Below are 27,292 nucleotides of genomic sequence, written 5' to 3'. Positions count from 1 at the left end.
CATAAGAGTAACTTTTCTCTCTCTCTCTCTCTCTCTCATTATTCTCTCTGCCTCTGTAATAATTCATAAATAATTTAACTTGATATTTTAAGTAAGGACAACTCTCTCTCTCTCTCTCTCTCTCCCTCTCTAATTTTATTCTCTGGTACGCATCCCCCGCGAATACAGGGGGTTTACTGTATATGTGCAACAGGTTCAACTGAGGGGGACAGTAACCTTTGGGCAACCCTCACCGGCCTCCATTGGACTTTCGTTATGTCTTCTCCCAGGTTCAGGAGAGCAGGACAGAAACCTTTGTCTAGGAGAACCGGCAGTACGAGAAGCCACCTCCTTCATTTGCATAACACCGTCTTCTCCCAGGTTTAGGGGAGTATGACAGTGCCCTTGGTCTAGGAGAACCGAAGGGATGAGTAGCCACCTCCTCCACTTCACTGTATTCGCTACTATGTTAAAATCTTGTTAAACCTAGACTCAAGACTGGCAATGGCAAGGGTTGGAAGCAAGGGAGCCTGGCGTGAGAGTAGGTGGATTAAAAGTAGGAGGGCTAGTAGCAGGAGAAAAAGCATGAAGGGGGGAAGGAGGAATAGCAGGGTTATCTTCTAACCTAGGCTTAGCTAAGAGAAGTGCGTTTCTCGGCACTAGAGGCCGCATTCTTCTTCCTATCACTAACTTCTCTAGGTGAGATTTAAGTACCTTCCACTTAAGCTCACTTGGTGCTGGGCCCTTGGGGGCTGGTGCCAGGAGCTCGGGCAAACATTACATTCAGCACCAGTTCCTCTTTACTACATTATTGCACCCTACACCTAATGCAAAATCTAAGTCTCCTTACTACAAGGGACATATGAAGATTTGATCAATCTAATTTTGCAACCTTCGCTACAGTAGTGAAAACTACATGAACTCGAATCAGACAGAATAACAACATAAACTGGAAAACTATCAAAGCTTGAAGGCTACTCAAAATAAGCGATAATACTTCACCGCAATCCAGCCATACAACCAAAAATCAGTACAAACAAAAGCTTCAGCAAACCCCCTATGTCACTCGAGAGCCGGCAAACCCAGAATGAGGTTTTCTGCCAAGCTGTTTCCAGTTCTCCCATTTGTGGGCGGGGCTTGTCACCTACACTAATCTATCAAAGTGCTACCACGATTTTTTTAAATAGAGGCTGCCACACGAGTTAAAACTATAGCTATGTAATAACTTGATAAGTTACTTATATGAAATGTACTTTTAAGGATAATAAAACAGTGGCCCTATCAGGGCCTTCTGCAACATCATGTTATTCATGAGGGAGCCTAGATATTTTCAGGGATCCCTTTCATGTGAAAACAGAGCTAGTGCCCCTTGGTCTTTCTGATTCATGAAGGAAAAGTTCAGTGGCAATGTCCACTTCATGCCCAATATTGGGGCATATATGTCAATGCATGACTCTTGATTTCTATTGAAGAAGTCATACAGGGAAATCTTCAACTCCAGTTCCTTGGCATACTGGCCAAGCCATGGAATCTGCTTGGGAACAGAAGGGAATATTCTCAATCAGTGCTCTGCCAGGAAGATGTACTCTCCTATCCCTGCGCTCCCTCTGAAACTTTGGACCAATTGGTTCTTAGCCACGTAAAATAAGTCTAATCCTTTGGGCCAGCCCTAGGAGAGCTGTTAATCAGCTCAGTGGTCTGGTAAAACTAAGGTATACTCCTTCTTCTTTGGACCCAAAGGCTAGTCTAAATCAAGCCTTTCCTTCAGGGTTTGCTGCCAGGAACATGTTGCTTATTTTGCACATGTCCAAAAACTACCCAGACTCAACCTGATACAAGCAAGGCTATGTTTATGGCAGGTTGTATGTGCCAAGCTACTCACAAATTGTAGATTAAGCTGTAAACATGTGGGAAAGCAACCTCTGAGTTTGACATATTAGCAACTCTGTAAGAAAGAGAGGCAAAAACCATGAGAAATGGTCAAATGTGTGCGATACATATCCATCAGATAAGCAAAGCACACACCAGTACAAAATGGATTAACTTTGTTTCATGTATATGGCTGTGACAACTGGGTAAGAGACCAACTCAGGGGGTAACATTCTATTAGTGATGATATAATTATTGGCGTCATCCCTTAACCCTTAATGGCCAGGCTAAATATACATTAACAATACTCCGAGACCGGGAAAACAAGGTCGGCCAATTTAAAAAAAAAATCACATCACTGGAAAGAGGATGATATGCAAATGCAAATGGTATAAGAAAAAATTTTCTGTACTTTCCACTGGAAGTTGAAAAGAAATCTTTCTAAGCCTGTGCAGGGCCTCTTCTCCGAGACACTCGTAAAAATATGCTAATTTCTGTGAGTTAATACATCTTCAATTTAATATTCTTTTTTACTTTATTTTGCAAAATTATAATTACAGCTCACATTATATTGTTGCTAATATCAGCAACAATCCCTGAGTACTGTACATTTATGGACAAATATTTACGAGATGTACTGGGATAGGGAGATGTAGTACCTTTTATTGAGTTATACATGTTTTCTCTAATATTTTATTTTTTACTTTATTTTGCAAAATTACTATTACTGCTGACATACTATCATAAGAGATAGGAGCTAAAACCAACAACAATCCCTGGGTATATTTATGGCGAAATATAAAAGATGTACTGTGCCGGAAAGATGTAGTACATTCTCCCATGAAATCTCAAGTCAGACTATTCTCCCTGCATCCCGAGCTGAGGCATGAGGGTTGCCATAAGTGTTGCCATATACTGTACAGTACTCATTTATGGCTCATTCAAGTGATGGGAACATTTTCCCACATAATTTGTTCAAATATCATAAAGCAAAATAACAAAAATCATATGATCTGAACCGGAGATTTTCATATGCAATTATTGGGGATCAAAAGCTTCCTCCACTCCCTAGGGGGTTAATCATGATTCAACTAGAAGCACGAATGCAAGATACAACTCATTCAATATATTAACATACAAAGGAAAGAAATCTATAGCCCACAAAGAAAAACCATGAATATCATATGAATTGGGTTTTACAAATATGAATCCTTGACATCTAATTGAGGAACTGAAACAATAATGGCTGATACACATGACCTATCAAGGGTTAGTCTAGCCATCTAATTTAAATGACCACAAATAACCCTAAAATGTGTTACTACATTTAAAAGTTATGTGTATTTCTATTATTTTTGTACTATTTTATTCACATTACTTATTTATTTTTCAAGAACATGTCCATGCTTGAATGCTCACTTTAGGTTGCAGGTGTATTTCTGACATTTGTAAAAGAGCATATTTTTATAATGAAAATGATAGCCAAACAAAACTACAGTAAAATACCACATAAATAAGCTATACTCATTGGCAATGTATTTTAAGCAGTTACTGTCTATCCAGTTAATACTTAATGAGATGTGTTTGTAAGTAATTGAAACTTTCCTAACACACTGACATTAAGGGGAGCATTTGACGAAAAAATCGAAGAATCCAAAATTTTTCCTGATATTTCACATAAGGACTCTTACACCTCTTGACTATGTTCTCAGAAAATTTTATTAAAAATTCACAATAGTTTTAGAGTTATAAGGCAAAACCGTGACCCTACTATCACTGAGAAAATTACATTTTTGGTATAATATAATGATAACTTCAGTATATCGGTAGTAATTTCAATTTAGCTATCAAAGAAGAATATCTAAATGCGATATATGGCAACTATATCCTACACAAGTGCGTAGAGGCTCTGTTGGGTGAAGGAGCGTACCCACTTTGGCAATCAGTGGCAGCTCAGCTCTCGACGAAGCAAGACATCGTGCTGCCCAATCTTGCCCGTGTTTTGATACACTTTTCATTCAGCGCACTTATATTACTTTGAAAGTCAATTTCTTTTATTTCTCTTGGCTTTGCAATACTTCTTTGTTCAGAAGAAACCATGCCAAGACCAAGAAAATTTAAACATCTACATTCCATAAGAGAAAGGAAGAAACGATGTCATGAAGAGGGAGGCATCCAAGAGAGAGGAAAGAGGGGGACCAGGAGCCTAAATATACAAAATATAATTCAATATACATAAAATAATAATCACAGATAACACCAATATGATATAACATATCAAATTTGTCATAAAAACCTCAAAGTGTGAGACAACAAGCAAATAAATGGACAGACAAGCAAAAAATTTCATCATAAAACTTTGGAGGCCGATATCTCAAAACTTAAGTTATCGACCTTCAAGTGGAAACTCAGATGTAACAAATTAACCTATCTCAATGAAACAAAAAGCAAATGAAAGCTAAATAAATTGTCTACAATGAAAATTTTGCTAGCCTAACCTATCCTTAAATTATTCAATTATGTGATCCACTCACCTGTTCACATTGTTCTTTTTTCTCTATGCAATCCAGTTTACGACAACAAAAACCACAAACAGACTTACAAGCCAACCATTATCGACCTAACCTTCAGAGAGCTCTCTCTACCTTTCCACCATTCTTTCAACACTCACGCCCGTGTTTTTTTTTTTTCCCTCCCACCATTTTCGTCTGTGATGTCACTTCCTATGACGTCACAACAATAAAATACTTTTTAAACACAAGGAATGCTTTGCCATAAAAACATCTTATAAAATTAAACATGTGCTTTCTTTTTATACATTCTGTAATCCCATACACTTCATCAATGCAGAAAATAAAAATAAAATAATGACTAACTTATAAAACTAACATATAATCACACTTATCTCCTTCTCCCTCCCCTCCAGCATTTTCTTATCCTAATCCCCTCTAATCTCCATTATTCTCCAATTCTTTACCCTCTACATAACTCCTAATGCTTTCCCCAGAAACTCCAGCTTTGGTCAATACATCAGCTATTTGATGCTTTTCTTTTACCCATCTCACCTCACTTATTTCTCCAGATTCCACTGTTTCTCTTATTGCTGCAATATCAATTTTTAATCTCTTACTACTTACTCCAGTACTTGATTTTATTGCAGTCATTAGGGTTTTACTATCAGTTTTCACCAGTGCTTCTAATTTTCGCCCTCCTACTATCTCTTCCCACAAATGTCTGAAATATATCAATCCTTCTATGGCCTCCCCCACACTCAGAGCTTCTGCTTCAATGGCGGACTTTGCTACTCTTCTGGATTTTCTGGATTTCCACCATATAGGGCTTCTCCTCTTACCATCTGTCAATGATATGACATAACCTAATTGAGTATGACCATCTTCAATATTCCCAAATGAAGCATCTGCATAGGCTTCCCAAAGAATAACTTCTCCCATTATACTCTTAGTTTTTCTCACTATCTTAATCAGCTTTCTCATATCTTGAGTCGTTCCTTCTTTAAAAGCTTTACTTAATTCACTAACATCTTATGATATTTCTGGCATGGTATGTAGCGATACTCAATTCAACTGTCCTACCACTGATCTATATTCTGTTAACTCCTTTTGTCCTAATACTCTATTACAGGCAGTCCCTGGTTAATGGCGGGTTTGGTTAACAGCGATCCGGTTTTACGGCACTTGTCTAGCGACAAAAATTGGCAATTTTCGGCACCGAAAATCGCCGATTTCCGCTTATCGGCACCGATAACCCCCGAAAAGTGCCGAAATCGTTGATTTTTGGTTAGCGGCGATTTTTGGTCATCATCACACCCTCAGAAACCCGCCGATAACCAGGACTTGCCTGTACCTGTAAATCTTCTGGCTTCTGGTTCTCTTAAAGAATTTATATACTGCCAGTGATTAAGACAAATTCCATTTTCCTTATGCTCTACTATTACTCCTATATACTTAAAACTTTTACTTTCTTGTTCTCCTACTTGTAATTTCCCTTTCAATTTCCCCATTGTTTCCTTTAAAAATCCCTCAGTTCCTCCATAGCAAAATCATCTACATGTGTACATAAAATACTGTTCAATTTATTGTCTTTCTTCCAAAAGAATATACATGTATTAGGTTCTAATCTACTCCTCTCGCCTTTAAGCTCCTCCACCACTTTTACCACCTTACTGCACCATGCCTTTGCTGCATCCTTGAGCCCATAAACAGTTTTCTTCAATTTCCATAATCCACTCCGACCATCTTCACTAGGTGGTTTTAAATATACCTCTTGTTGTATTTCATCACCTTGCAGATATGCAGTTTTTACATCTAACGTATAACAATTCCAATCTTTCAGTTTTATTACCACAAACAAAATTTTAAAATTTTGGCATTGCATGTCGGAGCATCTTTTCCCATTCAGCCATTTCTTCTTTAAAACCTCTAGCTACCAATCTTGCTTTACATATCCTTTCCCCACCTTTTACCTTTTCAGTCACTATCCATCTTGTAGATATAGCTTTTGTCCAATGTCATTTACCTCCTCATATACCTTGTTTTCTCTTTAACTTTGTAGTTCTTTTTCTTTAGCTTCAATTACACTTCTATTTTCCAATCCCAGCAAAACCTCTTCTTCATCTTCAATTTTTTCTACATGACTATAATCTCTTAAGTCAACCCATCCCTTGTCACCTGACTGTGAGTCTTCTACATTGTACGAATCAGCCCAAGATTTGCTTGACCTTTTCACTGCAAGACTCAATATAGTCCACTCTTCCACTTGTCCTGTATTTTTGTTTATAGCTCTAACTCTATTTCCCTTTCTGAATTTGGGTATCTCTTCTATTAACTCACTTTCTTCTGTTACCTAACTTTCCCCTTCATCTTCCAGTGTTTCCTTTGCCAAATCTCTTTCTATAGTCTCTTCTATATCTGCATTCCTTCTCCAGCCATTTATCATCTCCTTTCCTTCCTGCCCATCTATATTCCCTTCCTTTCATGGAAGGGATTCATCCTTCACAGTGTGTGTTTTGTCTACTTTAAGTATCTTCTTTTCTGGTGATAGTCTTTGAATCCTAGTAACATGTATTCTTGCTACTTCTCTTAGAGAATCCCCATGTTTAACCACTACTGTTTTACCTGGTACTCCTATTACCTGAGCAGGTCCTCTCCATTCATTTTCATTTTCCCTCTTATAGAATACCTCGTCTCCCACTACTGCTTCTTCAAATTTATGTTCTCTGACATTTTTGTTTAGAGCAATTCTTATTTCATTACAAGACTCATATTTGATAAACACTTCTCTGGCCTTATGCATTGCATTCAGTGTATCCCTTACTATGCTTTCTTCCATACCTTTCTCTGCTTGCAGGACTTGAACTTTCTTCTCCCATTACATTTGGCAAAGAAGGATTTTTCCCAAATACTAATTGGTTAGGGGAGAAACCACCATTATTTATTAAGCAGTTCCTAGCACTCACTACCCATCTTAATGCTATGGACCAATCAACTTCCTCATCATCTTTCATCTTTCTTAAGCTTTCTTTGATTATGCCTACTGTCTTTTCACACAATCCATTGCTCCACGGAGATTCTGATGCTGTGGCTAATACTTTAATATTCCATCTTTCTGCCATCCTCCTTACTTTTTCATTTTGAAATTCTCCCCGCTGTCTGATAATATTTTAGAAGGTGCCCCAAATATAGTAAACCCCCGTCAAAAGTGTCTTTATAATAGTTTCTGGTTTCTTGTCTTTTATCCAAAAGCCTGACAATACCTTGTTGCCATATCTACCATTACCAAGAACTTTCTCTCTGCCATCTCTCCCACATCCATTGCTACAACTTCATTGAATGTCTTACTCCAAGAAAATCCCACTACTGGTTTAGCTGGGTTTCTTTTGTATCTTTTACATACCTCACAACTTGTGATTAAGTCTGTTAGTAACTTTTTTATTTCCTCTTTTTCCTTCTCTTTCAAACCATCACTCCACTGTGCTGCTTCTGTTAGCTTCCATATTTTATCTCCACTTCCGTGGCCAAATTGTAGATGTAACTTCATCATTGTACCTTTAATTTCCCTTAGACTCTTTCCATTCCAACACTCCAATAATAATTCTTCTTCTACCTTCCTCCTCAAAATTGGTATTCTTAAATGGCCCTGTCTGTCTTCTCTTAACTTTACCTTCATTTCCCCTAATACTTCTATTTTAACACAATTCTCTTTTCAATTTATGGTCATCCCCATTTTACTCATGGTTTTCTTACCTATTAACCATGGTACATCACCCTGCAAAATTTCTGTCTTCAAACAGAACTTTTTGTTTTTCAATATCACCGGTATTTCCATTACTCCTTTCGACTTGTATGATGACTCACCGAAATTAAATACTTTATTGGACTCTTTCTTAGTATCATTCATTCTCCTCAACTCTTCCAGATTCAAACCCACAACAATGCATGCTAGTAACAATTCCCCACAAACTTGACTTACATCCTGTGTCTAAAATTGCATCAACCTCTTCCCAAGATTCTTCTTCTATTTTGCTAACTTCTCCTATATAAACTTTTTCTTCTTCTTGTCCAGTTTCTGATTTCTTCTTATTCTGAAAATTCTGAGGACAATCTCTGGCCCAATGCCATTCTGATTTGCATATAGCACACAGTGTTACTTTCCCTTCTCTATATAAAGGATTTCTTCCACCTCTACCTCAATTCACCTTTCCCTGATATCTTTGGTTTTTCCACCCTTTCCCAAAATCCTCACAACCTTCTGATCCCAACCATTTCCCCTCCTCTATTCCCTAATCCCTAAAATATTCTTTTCATTATTTGTGACACTGTTTTATATTCCAACTTTTCTCGACCACAAGCTGCTAACACCATTTGTTTTTGATCATCTGTGAGATTCAACTGTTCTAGTACCCTAGTGCCCTACTACACTCTGTCTCTGCCTTTTCATACCTAATTATAAAATCTCTCATCTTTTTACTAGGTTCTCTTTCTATTTTAAAATAGTTTTTCATTTTACTGTAATTTTCCATTAACATATCTTTTAGATACACTTCATCTACAGTAGTTTGGATAGGATTATCTTTGAACCCTCGCTATCCTTAAGTTCATCTCTATCTATTCCTTCTGTTACTTCTAAAGCTTTCCCTTTTAAGCTCATTCTTATCTCTATACCCGGACATTTCACTTCTTCTCCACACACCACAAGCCAATCTTCGACTTGTCCTCTCCATCCTTTATAATCGCCCTGTGCCCCGCTAAATCTCGGACAGTCTCTTCTCCATTTCATCTCCCAAAGTTTACCATCAGATCCGTCCATTTTTAATGAACCACGCTCTGCTACCACTTGAAAATTTTGCTAGCCTAACCTATCCTCAAATTATTCAATTATGTGATCCACTCACCTGTTCACGTTGTTCTTTTTCTCTATGCAATCCAGTTTACGACAACAAAAACCACAAACAAACTTACAACCTAACCATTATCAACCTAACCTTCAGAGAGCTCTCTCTAACTTTCCACCGTTCTTTCAACACTCCCGCCCATATTTTTTTTTTTCTCCCCTCCTGCCATTTTCGTCCTGTGACGTCACTTCCTATGATGTCACAACAATAACATACTTTTTAAACACAAGGAATGCTTTGCTATAAAAACATCTTATAAAATTAAACATGTGCTTTCTTTTTATACATTCTATAATGCCCATACACTTCATCAATGCAGAAAATAAATATAAAATAATGACTAACTTATAAAACTAACATATAATCATACAAAACTATAGAGTTTTTTTATTTTGTCCAAAAAATATTTTTGGGATTTATTTTTCCACGAAATCGATCCAAGATTTTTCAAAAATCGAAAAATATTTGAAAAAAAAAAAAAATAAAAACGCTCAATTACTTTATTCTAATCTATAATACCTGTCTACCACGTAAATTTCAGCTCTTAGGTTACAATAGTTATGGCTGAGTTTTTTTTTTTTAAGAATTTGGGGGGGTGGGGGTACCAGCAATGGGGGGAAAGGAAAATATGAATACTGACCTTTTCGCTATACATAAACTAACCAATGCCCAAAATTTCAAACTGATTCATGCAAAAAAAAAACCACAGTTATTAATAAAAAACGATTTTTTCAAACGCTCCCCTTAAAAGTATCACCCAAATTATATCGAATGGTATTAACTTATCACTAACTGTTGTAATGATTTGAGAGTTATGGCTCTTGTTACTGCAATGATAACTAATATATCTTTGAAAACTATCAGTTTAATATCAATAACCAGTACTGAAAAGTATTTGCTAAATCTCACTAAGGAGCCAAATATATATGGCATCTGGAGGTAAAGGGGTGACATCTCCAAACCCTGATTTTGAGTAAAATGCGTGCAAAGTTGAACTATCGATACCAGACATTTCTCGACTTACTACATGCATGCTTATATGTATTTTACTCGTCTTGCCTAGCCATATACGAAAAAACGTAAAAACAATAATGTTGTGTTGGAAAAAAAATCATAACATCAAAATTTGCATACCCCAGTATGCAAAAGCTATGAAAATGGAAAAACCCAAGATTTTTTTATATTTTTAAAAACTTTTTTGTTCATCACATATACACTATGAGCCATTTCATTGTAAACCCAAAAACAAATTTTTTATGAGTTTTTATAGATTGGCAATTTTAACATACCACACATTTACAGTATTTTTCCTTCGGCTCCCAATGTAAATGGTTCATAGATTATTGTCAAATAATTACTACAAAATTATTAATGAAACAAAAAAGGCAACTCACCACCTCACATGAGCCACTCTTAGCTACTGTCTCATTCCAGCAGAACATGTAACATGGTCATGTTCGCCCTTTACTTTCCAGAGGGAGAACATGAAACCAAGAAATACACGTGAAAACCTGTTGACTGCCACCCCTCTGTTCAATGGCTTTAAGGGTCGATATTCCTTGGCTGGTATGTGGAAATCATAGAAAATGGATTTCTCTACAATTTGCTAGGACTAACTCAAAATCATTGATTTGGCAATTTTACCCCTTTACTCCCAGTGTCTCATAAGTCTTATTCAAAGTTGTGACGTCACTATCAGCTGGAGTAATACATACAAATGATAGATCTGCCTATACATATTATACATTCTCTTCCACACAGAAACCCACAATACTAAAGATAACTGGGGAAATTTCTGAAGTGCATACCATACTGTACTGTAATTACTTTAAAAATTTTCCAAATTATTAAGAATATAAACAGGAACATTTAGTTTAAAACTAAGCCATAAGTTAAATACATAAGGGAAACTTAACACTAAGGTGAAAGTTAAACACACATGGGAAATTTAAAATCAAGCCGCAAGTTGAACACAAGCGAAACTTAAAACTAAGCCACGCATTACACAAAAGGAAAACTGAGTCACGATTGTCATTTCGTAACTTGAGAAATTAGGCTAAAAATTAAATTTTCCTTTCTACTTTGAAAACAAAAATTATCTACATACAGTATAATAGAAAAACCTTTGACTAATGATTTTCACTAATAAAACTCCAAATTAATTAAATATGAAAAAACTTCAAAGGTGACAGCAAAATCTAAATGCATGATATAGCCTAGTAGCCTCATCCAAAATCCCCACCTTGGAGGATGTACCACAAGAATTTAACAATTACTGTAGTAACTGCAACAATATTAAGAAATAAAAACTTTTTAGGGGTGCTTAAAACTAGGCACTTAGCTTTCCTGCAACAATATCAACAAATTTTGCCAAACTGGCAACACAAATGTGAAATTCTTCTTGAGCAACCTCGGTAATGTCTGTTATAAACAGACCACTAGAGTCACTGGGATCTCAGCAAGTTTGTGCATTGTTGTCACATCTGTGTGAGAAGGGTGAAGGAAAACTGGGTAACTGCTGTAGGCGAGGGAAAGCTCCCTCTTGTCTTGAGTCCTTTTATACTTTATCACTGTGTCTATCAAAGGCACTATTCTGGCTGAGACTATGAGAGAATTCTTTGATATTGGTTGGTCTGTCTTATGAAGCCCTGGAGGAACCATATGAGTAACTTGTTTGAGGACAAACAGCAACTACACTATCAAAATCAGTTTATTTAGACCACTGGCTTAAAAAGCCGTGGTGACATGAAGGGATAAGGTTGGACTATAATGCCCAAGCAGGCTGACAACATGTCTACCTTTCACAGCAATTCAAGGTTTCACTTCTGTTCCAATTAGGTCAACAGGCTTTTGCGAAGCACTTAAATAACTTTAGCTTTGTATGATAACATTACTAGTGTAAAAATAATATAGTACAACAATTACAATTTAACTTACTATTGTTTTTAAACTGATTAAAAAATCCATCTGTTGTTGTGACCATACATGCAACAAAATAACATCAGTAATAATGGACAGGGTACGTCTGAAGAAAATCAATAATAAAGTATATGGAATTTTGCAGTAAAATAATTACCTTGCATCTTTCATAGGGATTTTAATATAGGATTCACATCTTGAATGAAACTTTGCCATCTCATCCTCTTTGAGCTCCTTGTGCATATCCTCTGAAAACAGTATAAAACTAAAAATTATCAATGTGCAACTTTTAAAATTTTAAACCTACCAAAGCTAAATTTCTTAAGTACCAGATTACAATTTATGACTAAATAAAGAAAATGCAGTTCACATACACTGTAAACCTGGCAAAAAAAAAAAGAAGCAAGGATAAAGGCGGCAGAGTGCTGGAACAATGACTACTTTTTCACTATAAATTTTTATTCACTCTACAGGAGAGGGAGGATGACCACAACCTACATCTATACCTAGTAACCAACTTTTAAAACACAGGATGCAGTCATCTTACTTGAGTCTGTTTTTATTTATCTAACCCACTACACCTGATACTACTGAATATCCAAACGAATGACTACAGTATTCATTCTTTTTCATTCTTATTCAGCTCAGGATACCTTTCTCCAATAAGAAGCCATGGTTCTACAACCTAAGTCCAATGTTACTTACTTTAATGAACTTTATTTGCCCTTACCTAAGAGAAACAAAGCAAATACAACTAAGCATAATACTGTACTGCAATCAAAACAAAAGTAGAGTATGACATTACCATGCACGAACTCTAATACATAAGGTTTCTCACTTACCCAGGATGAGTGCTGATGGTGAGAAACTATACCTGTTCATACCATATAAAGGAAAGACCAAGAGAAATCTCCCGTCAAAAACTGTAGGTGTAGGTGTTAGTGTATGGCAGTCTTCCTACTGGATCTAGAAGGCCCTCAAGTAGTTAGAAGTTAACACAGTGCTGCACCTCCACTGTGCTGCCAAACCTTGATGGTCTAGAGAGAGGTGCTGATGAAACTAATGGATGTACCTCCTGCTCTGACATTGCACATTTTCACCTTCAAAGGGGGTCAATCCTCTGGAGAAAATGCAAGGTTTACTTCCGGGATTAAGGATTTAATAAAGAAAAGCCATGGCATTCTCAAACATGGGAACCTCAGGATTCTTGACTGTGCAAAATAGGTTCCTACACAGATTCCTTAAAGGTTAAGATGGGATGTATAAACCCTTAGGGCCCTAACAGGGCATAAAAGTAGCTCTTCTTCCTTCAAAACTCTTGGAAGAGCTTTGGCCTTGACATCATTCTTAGCACAAAAGGATGCCAAAAATGAAGTTTTCATAATAAAACTAATATTGTAATACCTGAACACCTGAATTAGCCCTGGTCACCTACCAGCCCAAACTACATCCCCATAGCTTTTACCCACTAAGAGGGTAATAAACTGTCAGCGTTACCAACGCTTACAGGAAAATCTAGTCAAATGAGTTACCTGAAGTACTGTTGGCAACACTGCTGCAAGTCTCGGCCGAGTGAGGCCGAGATACTAATGCGATATCCACTATTCAAATTGAAGTGGGGAGGAGGGTGGGAATCATTCAGGTGTTCAGGTAAGTATTACAATATTAGTTTTATTATGAAAACTTCATATTGCAATACACTCCTGAACACCTGAATTAGCCCGATTAACAAAATTTAGTGGAGGTGGGATCAGTCTAATTCAGCCCGACCTGCCAACAGGGAAAGCAGGTAACTCATTATTCAAGACTTGTATAAATGAATGTATCCTCACCTGGTTATCCCACTAATAAAGAGAATGTCTGTAGAGAGAGTACCCCGATGTCAGTCTCATGTCTAGGTACTGTCTGAGTGGAGCTACCTCTCTTGTGGTATTCAAACCTCCTCATGGATAGTGTAGCAAAAAATAAAAACCAACCTACCATGTGGCTAATCACAGCCTCTCATGATTAGTGGAGAACGACGAACCTCCCATGTGGCTAATCAAAGCACTCTCATGTATGGAGGGGTACGAAGAACCTCCCATGTGGCTATTGTAGCCTCTCATGTATGGAGAAGTTGAGTGTGCAGGTCTTCGAGTTCTTCGCTGTCCGTTGCCACCGATGTCTGTGAAGAAGAGGTTGAAGAAACCAAACCTGTCCACTGGATCTGCCTATCTTCACAGTACTAACGTCAAACTTAATATTCTCACTATGAACCCCGACTAACAGAGAATTCCCAATTTCCTCAGACTACATTAATTACCTAGAGTTCCCCCCACCCTTAACATTACTACGTAATTATAAGATCAAGTTGGTCGTCGCAAAGGGACCAAGCGAGAAATTCTTCTTCGAAGAAAACTGAACATCTTTTAGGTAGAAAGTCGTGAAAACCGACACCGACTTCCAAGTGGCCGCCTCTAAGAACCTCCGCACTAAGAGAGTACCCCCTTAGCTAAATGAACGCACCCACGATAGAAGGGTTAGCGGCTACACACGGACTAAGAGAATAACTTTCATGTAAAAAGGAGAACGATGCATCTCCCAAGTGACTATTCAGAGCCTACCCATTAAGGAGGGAATGAGGCAGTGTGCCGAGCCGATGACCCTCTGCCCTGCAGGTTGCGGCAGAGGCCGACGAGGGCAGAAGTATCCCAGCGCCAACGAAACAACCTAGGCTAGCCTACGAGAGCACCTCTTTGGACACTTGTAGGAAAACTATCAAAGGCTAGGATACTTAAGATGTACTAAACTTAAGTTCATGTGATTATACTATCACTATTGCTTAAGATTCTAAAGCATAGAAGGAATTTCTCTACCTAGTTAACCTAATAATCACCGCACTACGTGAATACTACCTTAGCTAAATGAGTGCACCCTAGATAATAGACTTCGCCGTTAAACGTGGACTAAGTGAATAACCTTCCGAGTCTTCGCACTAAGGGAATACCACCTCAGCTAATTGAACGCACCCTAGATAGGAGAATTCGCCACTACACGCGGTGGGGAGAATTGAACGTCTCGTAAGTAAAGGAAGAAAACAAAGACGAACTCGCAAGTAAACTACCTCCAGAATAGAAAGCTCTGAACCATTCCTTAGAAAGGAAGATGAAGTGGACATACTCCGAATACTGTGCGGTAAAGAAAAAAAAACTGTTAAATACTAAATATAATGTTACATCAAATTAAATTGCGTTTAAGGGCATAAACCTCGCACCACACAAGAATTGTGAAGTGTGCCCACAACTGCGTTCGTGTAGTGAGTGCTTATGAACCAGGAATCAGGAACCCTTTCTCCGAAAGTAACTAATCGCATCCTTGACAGCGGACGGGAAGGATTCCGCGGTGAGACAAGAAGTGTACACAGAAGGGACGGAGTTTATCAACCTTTGATAAATATTCCTGATCGGACATAAAGACATCCCCGCTGATGCCGAACCGAACACTTGCAGATAAAGAACCTTAAACGAACAAAGCAGAGTTTAAGCCTCGGCTACGACTTCCGGAAGAAGTGAAATACTTATCATTTCCCGCCTAGGAAACCAGCCTAAGAAACTTCCTGAAGCTCGCCCATTTTTTTATCTGCAGCTAAAGCTGAAAGAAATAAAACACCTAACCAATTATCTTAACATTAGAACTTCCGACAAATCTCATGAGAGAGCCCGAGGGAACGTAACAAGTCAAAGAAGATCTTACTATTAGAAATTTTCGGGAAGATAGAAAAATGTACTGCAAAGTGCTGAGCGGTAGCCAGCAATAGCCGAAAATGGAAGAATCTTGACTTTCCAAAGGAATAAAAGAAAACCAGCTATTTCGGTTATGGCAGGCCTAAAGATGGAATGACCTTCCTTACGACACAGACTTCCCCATGTCACGTTGACCTGGTAAAGCTTACGGGTTGACTTCTCAAGCTGAAAGAAACACTGTCTAGACATAGCTTTAGAGTGTCTGGACTGTCTAGCTGTTCGCTCGGCAGTTGCCCGCAACTAGGTTCATCACACAAGAGTTTGGATGATAATGGTGAAAATGCAGTTGTCTAAAAGATCTTCCGCATGAGGAGGAACATTGGAATTTCCGTAAGGAGCATTAGGAATTCCGGAACAGAGGGCGTTAGAGCCAGCAAGGAGCTAGAGTCACACACGTCTTGACACTACTGCAATTCCTGATTACCTGATGAATGAGACCGAATGGTGGAAAGTATACACCTCTAAGTTCTAATGATCTTGTCCCCCCCCCCCAGGTTCTCAGATACGACACGGCAGTTATGATGTCGCAAAGCAGACCCACTACTGTGTTGCACACTAGGACTGAGAAACACCTGAGGGCTTCCGTTACAGCCCTGAGGTTCCCGAAGGTTATGACTCCTCTCGTTCCTGATCCCTCCAGAGGCCCGAAGCCTGGGTTCCTCCAAGGTTGCTCCCCAACCTTGATATGAGGCATCCGAGTACAGATGAATGTCGGGAAGAGGGGAGACTATAGACCTTCCGGATGTCAGATGCGCTTCTTCTGACAATCACAGACGATCCGACAAGCGAGAATCGTTCCAGATTATACCTGCATTATCGATGTGGAAGTCCCAGCGATTCCTGAGACATACCTGAAAAGAAAGCATGGGGATCTCCCCACAAGATTCTGGAAAAGAGAGAGCCCCTACTTCCACATTTTGTACCTTCAACGATGCATAATTGCCGACACTGGAGACATGAGTTAGAAGCAACAAGTTCGTTATACTGGCCACATCCCTTAAACCCAAAGCAGTCACACTAATCATAGCTTGCTGTGACGCTACTGCTGACGACGGCTACACGAAATAGACCATGGAGGAGATATCCTCCTCCCTAAAAGACTATTGCAGAGCGCAAAAGGCTCCCTCAACAACACCCTCTCCGAATGTCCGGATAGTGAGGCGGAAGCTTCAAAAGAAGCCCCTCCTCTTCTGCCAAAGAACGTTGTACAGTCAGGCGACATGTTAACCTGGTATGCCAGCCTTATTGACACCGAAGTGATGAGGTGTCAGGCAGTACCGGACCGGAGGGAGTATCATCTTGTTTGAGCAACTACCGGTTCTGTTGCATATAGCAACTCGAACATCGTTGCTTTGGTAGTGTAGGCTCCTCCGGAACCTTGGATTGAGGATAAGTGAGGAAGTCTACCATCCGCTTATACTCATTCTCATTGGCTGAAGGAGAACTAATATCCGGTACCGGATCCTCTCCTTCAAATGAACAATCCTTGTCGGACTGGTTCGACCGAGCCGGAGGATTGTCGGACTGGTTCGACCGAGCTGGAGAACTGTCGGACTGGTCCGACCAAGCCGGAGGATTGTCGGGCTGGTCTGACCGAGCCGGAACAGGAAAGAGGCAGGCCGATCCCTAGCAAACGCCGAACTCGAAAACCCGGAAGTTGCTACAGTACACCTGGGTGCGTGAGAAGGACACCTGACGTATCAATCGCGAACATACTGGAGGCACCAAAGTATAGGTTGCTCAAACCTCGCACCACCCAACAGGGATGACGCAACACCTGGGCAGACCACGCCCACTCCTGAGAGCGAAGAGGCCACAACACCCGAACCACTCAAATCCGGATGTATCAAAACCGCATGAGAATGGGAATCTGGAACTGAAGACCCGGAATCAACCCCCAACCAACATGGATGCCTAGATGGAGGGACAGAGAAAACCTGCCGGAAAGCTGAGAACGGAAAGCTGAGAAAGAAGAAGCCGAAGGAGGGAAGAAGGAAGAAGCCACACTTGGAGTAACCACAGGAGCGCCTCCGAGAAGGTCCCAACCGGACCAAAACTCAAAGGAGTATTGAAGGGGAAGTTACGAGGTACCGAAACGAAGGTAACAGAAGAAGGTGGTTACCAACTATCCTGGAGAATGGAAAGGCTGCGGAAACTATCGGTGCTGATACACTGAACGCTGGCGCAGGCAAATCGCCAACTGCCGTAGCATCCGCAAGAATCGCGGAGGATACAGTACAGTTAGGAAACTATCGGTGCTGATACACTGATGGCTGGCGCAGGTGAATCGCCAACTGCCGTAGCATCTGCAAGAATCGCGGAGGATACATTACAGTTAGGAACCTGTAAAGAATGAAATAAGGAGTTGCTGACGCCTCTGCAAACACCTGAGAAGCAACAAGACCGGATGCCTGAGAAACTACCGGATTTGCAAAAGGTGATAAGACGATGGGTCTGTAAAAAGTACCCCTTCCCTTAACCCCGAAGAGAGAGGTATAGAGGGATGAGTGAGTTTTTTAATTAGCATTTCCCAACGAGAGAGAGAGAGAGAGAGAGAGAGAGAGAGAGAGAGAGAGAGAGAGAGAGAGAGAGAGAGAGAGAGAGAGAGAGAGAGAGAGAGAGAGAGAGAGAGAGAGAGAGTTGTTGTTGGAAGAGGGATGAGGTCGTTAGTCTGTTTACAGCGTTGTCTGTCTGTGGAATATGTGAAGGATTTTTCGGTTTTGAGTGAGTCTTGAGTCAGAGCTAGAACCGGTCAGTCGTTTGGTCTTGGACAGTTTTTTTGTGTGCTTTTTGAGAGTTGTTGGTTTTTCTTGTTAGTGTGCTGTTCTTGTTGTGTATACAGTTCTATCTTCTTTTTTATGTTTCCTTGTTTTGTTTGTGTGGTTTTGTGCGCTGTGTTGGCGACCGTGGACGCCTTACTCCATCTTCCAGCAACCGAGGATCAGGGTGAGTGTTGTGTACTGTTTATTGTGGTTTTGAATTCCGCCACATAATATTTGGCGCCCAACGTGGGGCTGTTGTATAATTGCTGTTAGGACTGTTTGTGGTGGGTAGAGTGAGAGTAAGAGGTCAGGATGAGTGAGATAGAGAAACTGAGAGGAACTCCGGGTGGAGGAACTCCAGGGTAGGCTGGAGGAGGAGAATGGGAGGCTGAGGAGTGAGAATGAGGAGTTGAGGAGTCAGTTGGAGGAGATGGGGGTAATGCTAAGGAGTGCAAAAGAAGAAATGAAAGGGGAGATGAAAGAGTCAGAAGAGAGGATGGATAAAAAGTTGGAGGGAATGATGAAAGGTGTGGAAGAAATGGTGACAGGTATGTTCAAGGGTGTTTTTGGAGAAGGGGCTGTTGGAGGCAGGTTCTTTGGAACGTGTGAAGGGGCAAGAGAGAAAGAAAAGGAGGAAGAAGTGAATGGAAGCGTGAATGATGAAAGTGATGTGGAAATAGGAAGTAAGAAACGAGAGAATGAGAGGCAGGGTAAGGAAAAGGGGAATGAAAAGCAAGGGAAGGAACAGAGGGAAAGTAAGGATAAGTCAGGGGAAGAAAAAGGGAAGAAGGGAAAAGGAAAGGAAACTGGTAAGAAGGGTAAGGAAGTGGGAAAGGCAGGAAAGAAGGGAGAGGGTAAAAATAGTACTGATAGTGAGGTGGATGGAGGTGAATGGATAAAAGTGGATAAAAAGAAGGGGAAGAAGAGTGTAATGAGTAAGATGAATGTAAGTACAGAAGTGGACTCTTTGTATTCGGAAGAGGGTATGAAAGGACAGAGTGAAAGTAGCGAAAGTGGGAGTGAAAGTGAGAAAGAAGTGAGAAAGGCTATGTATGTGAGGGAGGTACCCCGGTGTGAAAGGTATAATGAGTATGGAAGTATGGATGTGCATGATTTCTTTAGGGAGTATGAAAGGTTTTGTCAGGATAAGTATGGGGAGAGTAAGAGAGTGTGGGCACGAGAATTAGGAGAATATTTGACTGGGTTTTTGCTTGATATGTATAGGGTTATTATGAGTGTGGGAGATGTTGAGTATGACAAGGTGAAAGCTAGACTAGTTGAGCAAGCGAGGCGTATGAAAGCGAGTGTTAAGTATAAGAGGAAGAATGAATTTGATGAGGTAAGAATGAAAGCTGGGGAAACCTTGTCACTGTATGCTTGTAGGCTGGAGATGTTGGCAAGGAAGAAGTTTGGGGATGATGAGATAGATGAATGTAAGGAGTTAGTACAAAAGTTGTTAGAGACAGTGCCAGATGGAGTGAGAGAATTTGTGAACTTGAAGCGGAAGGAGAAGAAAAGATGGACGAGTGAAAGGTTGACTTGGGGAGAAATTTTGGAAATTGTAGAAGATTATGAGCTTGACAGGGTTATAAAAGAGAGCAGAAGTGTGAGTGTAAGGGCTGGGGTAGATGAGAGAGTGCCAGAGTTTGGAAGCTTTAGGGATGCAGTGTTGAGGGGCCCAATGAGAATGGCAGATAGTGTAATAGATAGGAGTGTAAGAGCAAGTAATGTGGAGGTGCCAGTGAGGATGAATGGTGGGTTTGTAAGGGAACAACGGGTTGGACGGGTTAGGGATAGTAGTGTACAAAGGGGAAGGTCGATGAGTGGAAGTCGAGCTAAGTGTTTTAGATGTGAAAGGAAGGACATACAAAGAATGAGTGTAGGTGGGCTTTAGGAGCGTGTTTCGGTGTGGGCAATCGGGACATTTGGTAAGTGAGTGTACGAAAGATAGGGGGGTTAAATGCTACAGGTGCGGACAGGTGGGTCATACTGCTAATGGTTGTAGGGGTACCCGAGTGAATGTAATATGTGGCAACTGTGGTAAGAATGGGCATTATGCGAGAATGTGTTCAGAACCGAGAGCGAAGTGTGTCGAATGTGGAATGGAAGGGCATGTATCAAGTGTATGTAGACGAAAGAGGGTGAATGTGACAGCGAATTCGGGAAACTGAGTGTGAAGGGGGTTCAAATGGGTGGATCCTCCAGGATGCAAGCGGTGCGTGTGATGCATGTACGTGAGGGGTTGTTGCATGAGGGAGGCTTTGCTGGAAAGACTGACGAGTGCATGAGTGTGCAAGTGTGTTGTAAGGGGGTAAGATTGATTGCGTTAATAGATACCGGGTGTAGTATGAATGTCATATTTAAGAATGGATGTGAGAAATTGAGGAATACATGTGAAATTAGGAATTGTCAGGGGGAAGTAAGAGGGATTGGAAATTTAGGGATAGCAGTGGTTGGAAGTGTGTGTGAACGGTTAGAAATTTGGGGTGTAATGATGGATGAAAGTGATTTTTGTGTGATTGAGAGTACGAATGATAAATATGATATTTTATTGGGATGTGAGTTTATGAGAATGCATGATATAAGTGTGGATGTCGGGAGGGGAATTTTAGGAAAGGGCGGCAGGGAAATAACGAAGGTTAAAGGAGGGGATGTGTCTAAAACTAGTTTTGTAGGTATGGTAGACATTGCAAAGAGTGAAAATGATTTGTTGAGTGAAGAGGAAATTAAGCAGATGCAAAATCAGTGCATGAGAATAAGTATGTTAAGAGAGAGTGTGTTAGAGGGTGTAAGAGTAGGAAGTTGGCCGTCTGAGTTAGAAGTGTATAAGCGAAGTGCTAAGAGATTTGTTGTATGTAAAGGTATAGTTTATTTTTTGCATCAGGAAGGAATATGGGATGGGGAAGTGTATGTGCCAGTGTTTTCGGAAGATGCAGCCATGGGTATGTGTTTATTAGTGCATGATAGGTTTGGGCATCTGGGGAAAAATAAATTATGGGAATGTATGAGAGAAAGATTGTATGTGCCTGGATTGAATAAAATTTGTGCGGATGTAGCGATTACGTGCGCGGACTGTCAAAAGGGTAAGTATCAAAGTGTGCATGCGAATCCACCTGTGTTGCGATTGCAGATGAAAGAGTCATTTGAGATGGTTGTGATTGATTGTGTGTCGTTGCCTGTGACTGCTAGAGGTCATGTGGGAATGGTTGTAATGGTAGATCATTTGAGTAAGTTTGCGTATGCAGTAGCGATTCGGAACAAAAAGAGTGAGACTGTAGCGAGAATGGTGGGTCAAGTGATGTTGCCAATGTGTGTGTGCAAGCCGACGCGAAATGTTGAGTGACAATGGGCCTGAATTTGTTGGATGGGAGTTTGAGCAAATGTTGCGTGATTGGGGCATAGAGCATGTGTACTCTACGCCGTATATGCCCAGTGCGAATGGGTTGGCAGAACAAACGGTGAGAACGTTGACGGAGATATTACGTATGATGAGTGAATGTGATAATGATTGGGATGTAAATGTTGGGCGAAGCGTTGTGGGTATACAACGCCACCGTGTGCATATGGGTATTGGTATGTCTGCGTGTAAATATGTGTTAAATTTTGAAAAGATAGTGAGACCGAGATTGGGTATATCTGAGAATGATAGGGAGGTATGGAAGAAGGTGCATGAGAGGTTTGAAAGTTACAAGGTGGGCGAGAAAGTGTTGAAAGAAGTAATCGAGAAAGGGCGGTTGAATGTAAATAAAGTGCGTGAAAAATTTGAGGGTCCGTATGAAGTGTTGGAAGTTGGTCCCAGTGGGCTTAGTTATGTTGTAGGGGAAGTATGTGTAGATGGTAGTGAGAGAAATACGAGAGCATCATAACCAATTGCGTAGATGGAAGGATGTACCGGAATATGTGAGAGAGAATGGGGTGTATAAATGGTTGAAATCAAATGTGGGTGAACCAAGTATGCATGAGAGCTTGTGTATGGAGGATCAGCAATTTGTTTTGATAGAGTATGGTAGGAAACGTAAGAAAGGGAAGAACGTAAGTGAGCGGAGTGATCGTAAGTTGTGTGATAGGGGTGTGAGTGCCAAAGTGAAAATGAGTGATAAAGCGTGTAATACGGATGAATGGGGTGGTATGAGTAGAGCGTATAGCATATGCGGGTTTGATATAACTGAGTTGACTGAACGTGTAGGGGTGAGTGAACGGTTGGAGATGAGCGAAAGTGTAAGAGTAAGAGAGCGTAGCAGTAATGTACGAGTGATTGAAAGCATGAATGAATCGTTGCAAGAATTGGAAAGGTCGATGAGCGAATGGGATGGGTTAGTTGAAGAATTGGGGGAGGTATTTGGGAACGAGTTAGAGGGTATAGATGAGATTGTGGATGAAATTGAGAGTGATAATAGTGAAGAAGATAGCGTGAATCTGAGAGAGAATGGAGGAGAAAATGTAAATTTGAATGTTGCTAGAAGAGAGAATGATTGCGTGCCCGCGAACGCGATCTAGAGGACCTGCTAGTGAGCATCCGTGGGTGTTGCGTAAGGCAATTTAAATGCAGTGTGAAAAGTGTTGGTTGGGAAATGCTAAATGCTAAAAGGGGGGGAGAATTATAGAGGGATGAGTGAGTTTTTTAATTAGCATTTCCCAACGTTCTGAGAGAGAGAGAGAGAGAGAGAGAGAGAGAGAGAGAGAGAGAGAGAGAGAGAGAGAGAGAGAGAGAGAGAGAGAGAGAGAGAGAGAGTGTAATTGTCGTTAGTGAGTGCTTCGGTTGTTGGAAGAGGGATGAGGTCGTTAGTTTGTTTACGGCGCTGTCTGTCTGTGGAATATGTGAAAGATTTTTCAGTTTTTGAGTGAGTCTTGAGTCAGAGCTAGTGCCGGTCAGTCGTTTGGTCCTGGACAGTTTTTTTGTGTGCTTTTTGATGCTGTTCTTGTTGTGTATATAGTTCTATCTTCTTTTTTATGTTTCCTTGTTTTGTTTGTGTGGTTTTGTGTGCTGTGTTGGCGACCGTGGACGCCTTACTCCATCTTCCAGCAACCGAGGATCAGGGTGAGTGTTGTGTACTGTTTTTTGTGGTTTTGAATTCCACCACAGAGGGGGGGGGAGGCCACTGAGCTCCAATATACAGGGTTGAAGCAAGAAAGCCTTGCTCTGCTGAGTTAAAAGCCAAAAAAACAGGATGCGCAACAAAGACCCCAAGAGCCCTCCAAAGAGCGGACCGAAAATAAGATTGAGAAGGGCAATGGAAGAAGGCTTAGAAGAAAAAGGGGAAAAACGGGAAATTCCGTAGCGGCCGAAGAGGCCATGGATTTCAAAGAAAATAGACTGGTTCTGTTCCCCCCCCCCCATCCCTGATAATCTTGGTAAGACATTATCAAATTAGAAAATTCTAAGACATGATCATGAATATTGGAAAAAAACTCGATCGCCAGAATTACAACCATCGCAAGACGAAAGAAATTTTAAAACCCCCAAAGGAAAAGGAACCTTCAAAGAAGGAGTATTCAAGGAAAACAAAAATTCAGAACCAAATACATCAGAAACCAAATCTGAACGACCCTCCATGGATCTGGAAACCTTTGTTGCACAGGGCACGAAGCAGGAAATAAAACCAACGATTGATCTAAATGAGAGACCTAAACATTAGCGACCCCAACCAAACCTGAACCCAAAGAAGACCACGTGCAACTACTTTTCCTGAATACTTCCTAAATTAGAATTCCTACCCTCCTGAGTGATTCCTAATTCTAAATCCACCTTAGAACTTGCGCTTTTAGAGGGAAGGGGGAAATCTGCTGCCAACACTGCCTGCTCCGCGCCGGGGGGGGGAAGGCAGATCGTACGTTCGAGGTTTGCGGTTCTTCATGACCCCCGCCACCCATTAGGGCTGGTTCTGGAACAGGCAGGGGGCTGAAAAAGAACGATTAGTATCTACAGCACTATTACTACTATCCTTATCTCTAGTTTCCATTAATTTAGTCATAAAGCTAGAAAAAAAGACTAGGCATACTCAGCTAGTAACTTGTCCTCTAACTTTTTTTTTTTGTTTTTTGAAAAATTCTTCCATCTGATCTACCGACCAAGACTCGCCGCCTATCTGACTGATACTACACCATATCTTCCTACATAAAATACAAACAGAATGTTGATCGTGTTTGAGGGTACTCATCCTACGCTTGCAGGGCGTGTAGGGCCGATGAGCGTCAGCATCTCCAGCAGAAGAAGGTTCTGTCATCGAAGATGTAAACAAAGTGGAAGCATCGGCGCTAGAAAACGGCGACGTCTTGTTTGACTTATCCAAACGAGTCCAAAGTACTGATCCCAAAGTCAAATTCGGGAGAGAAGTTCCAAATCCTATCAATAAAGTATCCATCCAGGAGAAAATGCGTTGAAAACAGTCCAAATTGTGATCTGATGTCCAAATTCTTAAATGGGGGTCAGGCTAAATGACCAAAAGTTTGCCTGATGTGGGACACACCCACACAACATGGCGAACAAAAAGCAATTGGGGTATATTGGCCTCACTCAGCCGGGACTTGCAGCAGTGTTGCCAACGGTACTTCAGGTAACTCATTTAACTAGATTTTCCTGTAAGCGTTGGTAACGCTGACAGTTTATTACCCACTTAGTGGGTAAAAGCTATGGGGATGTAGTTCGGGCTGGTAGGTGACCAGGGCTAATTCAGGTGTTCAGGGAGTGTATTGCAATAAGATAGTTCTGCTCCAGTATGTGAGCACCCTACTAACACTATCACTTGTAATTCACTTACTATTTTGGCTGAAGCCATTGCCACCAGAGAGTTTTCTAAGAAAGAGCCTTAAGAGAAACCTCTCTTAGGGGTTCAAAAGGAGGGCCTCTGAGGTGTTTTAAGCCAATGACTAGGTTCCATAAAAGCAGCTGTAGCAGAACTTTCACCATTCCAGCTGAAATGAGTGAATAGCTCTGCCTAAATAATCTCTAGGGATAAACTCAATCCAGAATGCCTTAATACCTAAGCCAGCATGGATTTATAGCCTTGATGGAGGATTTTATTATTATTAAAACAGTTTAACCAGACCACTAAGCTGACTATCAGCTCTCATAGGGCTGGCCTGAAGGATTTGGATGAAATGATAGGTCTAGGCTAGAAGCCTTATACTGAGACCATATAGGTTATTCGATATGGTGCTGAATGAATAAAAATGAAATTAAAAACTACACAAAGGCACATGCTCTCATACTGGAACACATACACACACAATAAATACATTTATAGTCATGTTTCCATATATACAGTACTCACTAAAAAGGTATATTAAAATTTAAAATATTTATTAAAATTTTAAAATTTATTTTAAAATTCATTAGACCTGTAAGGGTTTTCGTGTTTCTATTATTTACTTTTTATACTTTTATCACTTAAATCATAGCTACCTCGGGAATATCTCCGATGGAGAATTGTCACCGAAGGGGAATTTATATAAGTGATAAATGGATTGGTACCGCCGGGACACAAACCCTCGGCAATGACTTACACCTCTCTTGATAGCGCTGTGATAACGTCAACTGGAGTCGCTGAATAGGTTCCGTGTCGAGGGTTCATGTCCCGGCAGTACCAATCCATTTATCACTTATATAAATTCCTCTTCCGTGACAATTCTCCATCGGAGATATTCCCGAGGTAGCGTGAATTTGATATTAAGCGACATTTGTAGCTTCATGATTGTATATAAATCACGGTGTGATAAAAAATTTCATAATAAGAGCTGCGTGTTCCAAACGTACCAATGAACTATCATGGCGGAGGTGGGTCATTGCCGAGGCTAAGTACAATTTCCCCGCTACCGACGGGTAAAAGCAGTACAGCAGACTCGGCAATGACTTATACCTCTCTTGATAGCGCAGTGGTAACGTCAACTGGAGTCGCTGAATAGATTCCGTGTCGAGGATTCGTGTCCCGGCAGTACCAATCCATTTATCACTTATATAAATTCCTCTTCGTGACAATTCTCCATCGGAGATATTCCGAGGTAGCGTGAATTTGATATTGCTTACATTCGTAGCTTCATGATTGTATATAAATCACGGTGTGATAAAAAAATTTCATAATAAGAGCTGCGTGTTCCAAACGTGCCAATGAACTATCATGGCGGAGGTGGGTCATTGCCGAGGCTAAGTACAATTTCCCGCTCACGACGGGTAAAGCAGTACAGCAGACTCGGCATTGACTTATACCTCTTTGATAGCGCAGTGGTAACGCCAACTGGAGTCGCTGAATAGGTTCCGTGTCGAGGGTTCGTGTCCTGGCAGTACCAATCCATTTATCACTTATATAAATTCCCCTTCCGTGACAATTCTCCATCGGAGATATTCCCGAGGTAGCGTGAATTTGATATTAAACGACATTTGTAGCTTCATGATTGTATATAAATCACGGTGTGATAAAAAATTTCACAATAAGAGCTGCGTGTTCCAAACGTACCAATGAACTATCATGGCGGAGGAGGGTCATTGCCGAGGCTAAGTACAATTTCCCCGCTCACGACGGGTAAAAGCAGTACAGCAGACTCGGCAATGACTTATACCTCTCTTGATATAGCGC

General features: G+C 40.6%; 1 protein-coding gene across 4 annotated transcripts in view; it reads right to left on the bottom strand.

Moving 5' to 3' along the window:
- Positions 1-27,292, bottom strand: part of LOC136831379 (uncharacterized) — a 224,094-nt gene that overhangs the window by 61,170 nt on the left and 135,632 nt on the right. For all 4 annotated transcript variants that reach the window (XM_067091740.1, XM_067091741.1, XM_067091739.1 and 1 more), the window contains exon 4: positions 12,336-12,426. In XM_067091740.1, coding sequence (XP_066947841.1) covers positions 12,336-12,426 — 91 coding nt within the window. The remainder of the gene's footprint in view (positions 1-12,335; positions 12,427-27,292) is intronic.

Source organism: Macrobrachium rosenbergii, chromosome 48, assembly GCF_040412425.1.
Source record: "Macrobrachium rosenbergii isolate ZJJX-2024 chromosome 48, ASM4041242v1, whole genome shotgun sequence".
NCBI lineage: Eukaryota > Metazoa > Arthropoda > Malacostraca > Decapoda > Palaemonidae > Macrobrachium > Macrobrachium rosenbergii.
The sequence above is the reverse complement of the archived record's forward strand: the minus strand, read 5'-3'. Positions and strand labels throughout refer to the sequence as shown.